The sequence below is a fragment of the Apis dorsata genome, unplaced genomic scaffold, assembly GCF_000469605.1.
Source record: "Apis dorsata unplaced genomic scaffold, Apis dorsata 1.3 scaffold_133, whole genome shotgun sequence".
NCBI lineage: Eukaryota > Metazoa > Arthropoda > Insecta > Hymenoptera > Apidae > Apis > Apis dorsata.
In genome coordinates this window covers 1,086,987-1,090,685 of record NW_006263426.1, presented here as the reverse complement: position 1 = coordinate 1,090,685, position 3,699 = coordinate 1,086,987, and the positions used below count along the sequence as shown (strand labels likewise).

The 3,699-nt window shown below is 29.8% G+C and overlaps 1 protein-coding gene across 2 annotated transcripts in view; it reads right to left on the bottom strand.

Moving 5' to 3' along the window:
* Positions 1–3,699, bottom strand: part of LOC102676858 (guanylate cyclase soluble subunit beta-1) — a 29,835-nt gene that overhangs the window by 20,982 nt on the left and 5,154 nt on the right. For both annotated transcript variants that reach the window (XM_006613086.2, XM_006613087.2), the window contains 2 exons: positions 2,943–3,043; positions 1,338–1,456 (listed from right to left, as the gene is read on the bottom strand). In XM_006613086.2, coding sequence (XP_006613149.1) covers positions 1,338–1,456; positions 2,943–3,043 — 220 coding nt within the window. The remainder of the gene's footprint in view (positions 1–1,337; positions 1,457–2,942; positions 3,044–3,699) is intronic.

Below are 3,699 nucleotides of genomic sequence, written 5' to 3'. Positions count from 1 at the left end.
AAAAAAATTTTAAAAAAAAAAAAAAAAAAAAAGAAAAAGAAAAGAAAAAGAAGGGATAATTTTATGCACACAATTTTTTTTACTTGATGCAAGTATCATTTATCGCCCTGTTCCATATACTTAACCTCGATGGATTCCACCTGGCATAGCTCGGTGAAAAACAAGTCGATCATTCACCAAGCTGAAACGCCATAAAGAAATCACAATAATTCATCGAGCAGGCGCGACAAAAACATTTTCCACGACCGAGCCTTCGCAATAATCCGCCGTTTCGTATTCCGACCACACGAACGAGTTTACGCGCTTTTTGTTTGTTCATTCAACCAGAGGTTGCCGCAATCAGTGGGGCGACGCGTTTCCCTCGAACGAATCGTGCGTCGGATTCTGAAATGCACGCCATACGATCGCGAACATTGACCGTGCGCGTTACACGGATGCAAATTGTTCGATTGGCACGCTTGGATGTCTGAAAGTTCTGAAGATCCTCCGTTGAATAAGATCGTGAAAAAGAAATGACGTAGAATTTTTAATCATTCATATCGTATGATTGTGAAAAAATTAAGAGAAAAAAATGAAGAGATGAAAATTCATTGTGTTATTCGTGTTATTTTTACGTGTTCTGCGTAGATTTCGATAAAGAAATGGGTATTAGGAGAGTCAAGATGTAATTATAATTATCTTTCAAATTTTTAATCAATGTAATAGTGTAATATTTAACGAGGAATATTTATTACGTTCTTTTATTTCTTTTTTCTTTCTATAAAATTAATATTTAAATCAATATGTTTCTCTTTAAATGATAATCCATTTTCAAACGATTATAAGAATTATTTTTTAATCAGCTTAATTTGATTTGTTCTCGTTTTTTTTAAGAAAAGATTCAATATAGAGAAATTAAATAATCTCTGAAATTTCTTTCTAAAGTAAATAAAAAAAAAAAATCTGTAATCCATAAACGAAGCAACGTATCACGACTTTAATACTTTCGTTCAAAACTTCCTCCTTTCGAAAATTTAAAAAAAAAAAATTAAAAAAGAAGAAAAAAAGAAAAGAACCATTGCACAGCAAGTTTCACCTCGTCCATAATTTCCATCCAATTTTTTTTTTTTTTCTTTTCTTTTGCGCAATCCATCTCTCATTGCGTAACGGAACATCCACACCATACGTACGTAACACGTTCGAGCGACGACGATCTACCTACGTGTCATCTTTTTAGAAAACTTTCACCGCGAATGGATCCGAATGGAATCGCGGGAATCCCGGACACGGTCTACCAGGTGGCCAATCTTATTCCGTAAGAAAGTGAATGGTCGCGGCTCGTGTCGTGACAGATTTACCTGTAAAAAGTCCCTGGGCGTAGCCCCGAGCACCTGAAGAATCTTGTCGTAGCCCGAGTCCTGGCAGAACTCGAAGAACATCCGGCCGAACAGCTCGAGGATCTCGTTCGCCGGTATATCTGGGAAATTTTAGAAAATTAACAGGCGATTAAAAGAAAATTGTTGGAGATGCAAGAAACATAAATGAAATTCTCTTTGAGTAGGATGCTGAACTTAGTAATTAAATTCCACGTTCTTTTTTAATATAGATATATATATCTCTTTTTTAATATATATCTTCGAAACTGACGAGATTACTACACGTTTTGTAATGTTTTGGCAAACGAAGTTTTATCTTTTCTTTTTAAAGATATAGAAATTGACGATCGTCAATTCTGAGACGATCTTCGAAAGGGGATCTCGCGCGTAAAAATTCGATTTTGAGATCTGAACGAGCGCGTTAAACGAGTGTCAAAGACATCGACACAGGTGTTGATCGAGGAAATTACAATTTTTAGAGAAATACAGCGTGTGTATGTATAGCGTATCTGAGGAGGAATGACGATTTTCTCGTACAGAAAAGAGATTACCCGAGATCACGTCGATGTCTCGCGACAAATTGCTCGTCGGGAGAGATTATTGGGGTGAACCTTTCTTGGGGATTGCCTCTTCTTTTTTTTTCTTTCTTCTTTTCTTCTAGTCAAAGATTTATGGCCCAATATCGAAGGATATAGTATTATTATTATTACTGCTACTTTTTTTCTTCCTCTTTTTTTTTCTTTTTTGTTTGAGATGAAGATTCAGTGAAATTTTCTATTTTTGTAGTTGGGATTGAGTGCCATGATACTTTGGAGATAATCCAATTTGAAGTATCGACTTGCACGCTCGATATATTTTTTTTCAATTTGTCAAAGAGAATTGTATTTGTTTAATGAAACATAAATCATCAATTTTAGAGTAATTAAATAAGCTTAAATTTAAAATGTATAAAAGTTATTGATATAAATGGAATACGAAATTGTTTAATAAATCAAAGGAATATTTGTTTAATAATTGTGTAATTATAACATCTATCACAAGTGATAATATGCTGTACATTATGATTGCACATTTAACTTTATTAAATATCTTATCTCATTTTCAGTAATATTAAAGCAAAATTGTTCTTGAAAATTAAACTACGTTAAGGAAACATTTTCCTTTAATCTGGTATTCATGAATATTACACTATAATGTAATTAATATAGATGAAGATAAAGAAGAATATTTAAGAATTTAATCGAATTAAACGTTGAAAAGAAAATTTGAACAACAATAATAAAGAAAGCTTGAAAGACTTTAATAAAAATAAATATTGTTGAAAATTTAGTTGAGCGTATTAGAAAAAAATTGAAGAGAAAAAATAAAAGATAAAAGCAATTGTTTGGATACAAGTCAAGAATTTTAATAGAATTAAGAAAGATTTTTATGAAAAGATTTAACATCAAATAAAAAATTATTATTGAGATATTTCATGTTTTTATTTATATAATTCTTTTCTTTTCTTCTTTCTTCTTTTTCATAATTTTTAATAAATGAATTTTTAATTTTTAATATAGACGTATACGTTTATATAATAATACGTACTGAGCCGATTGACAGCTGCCGATATTATGTTATACGTAATTTCGTCATCATATATCTGGCGAACCAGAAACTGTCCTTCCATATTAACGGCGGCATCTTTTCTGCACAAACAGAATATAAATGAAAATTAATCTTTATTTTAAATTATTAACGATGACTTTTTATCATACATACATAATATCTAATCTTTTTTATATATAATGTTCTTATAATCCTTTAACTTATATTCTTTAAACTTTCTTGCATAATTGAATTAAATATTAAATGAAACTTTTTAGCCAATAAATTGGTTAATTAAAAGCTATCTTTATTACGCTTCTCAAACTCAATCTAAGTTAATTTCATGATTAATAGTTATATTTTTAATTATAAGTAACATTTATTGAAATATTAAAAAGAAATTAGAATTCATAGGATGAAAATTAAAATTATCCTATTATTTTTTTTTTCTTTCCTGAAAAAAAATGAAAATCGACAAGGATAAATTTATTTTTAACTTAATGAAAAGAAAAATTTTTGAAAATTGATAATTTGTCGATTTACTACGATGTAGTCGCTAGAAAAGTATAAACGAGAGAAGAATTTCTATTCCGTGAATATTATTTCATATACAGAATTTTTTTTACAGATATTTTCCTTCGGATATTAAAAAATTAACGATGCAATGAAATATTAATTTTCAAACAAAAACAAGATACAAGCAATCAAGTATCGATTTTATAAAAGTTTCGAAAGCTTGATTAACCAAACCTTTTTA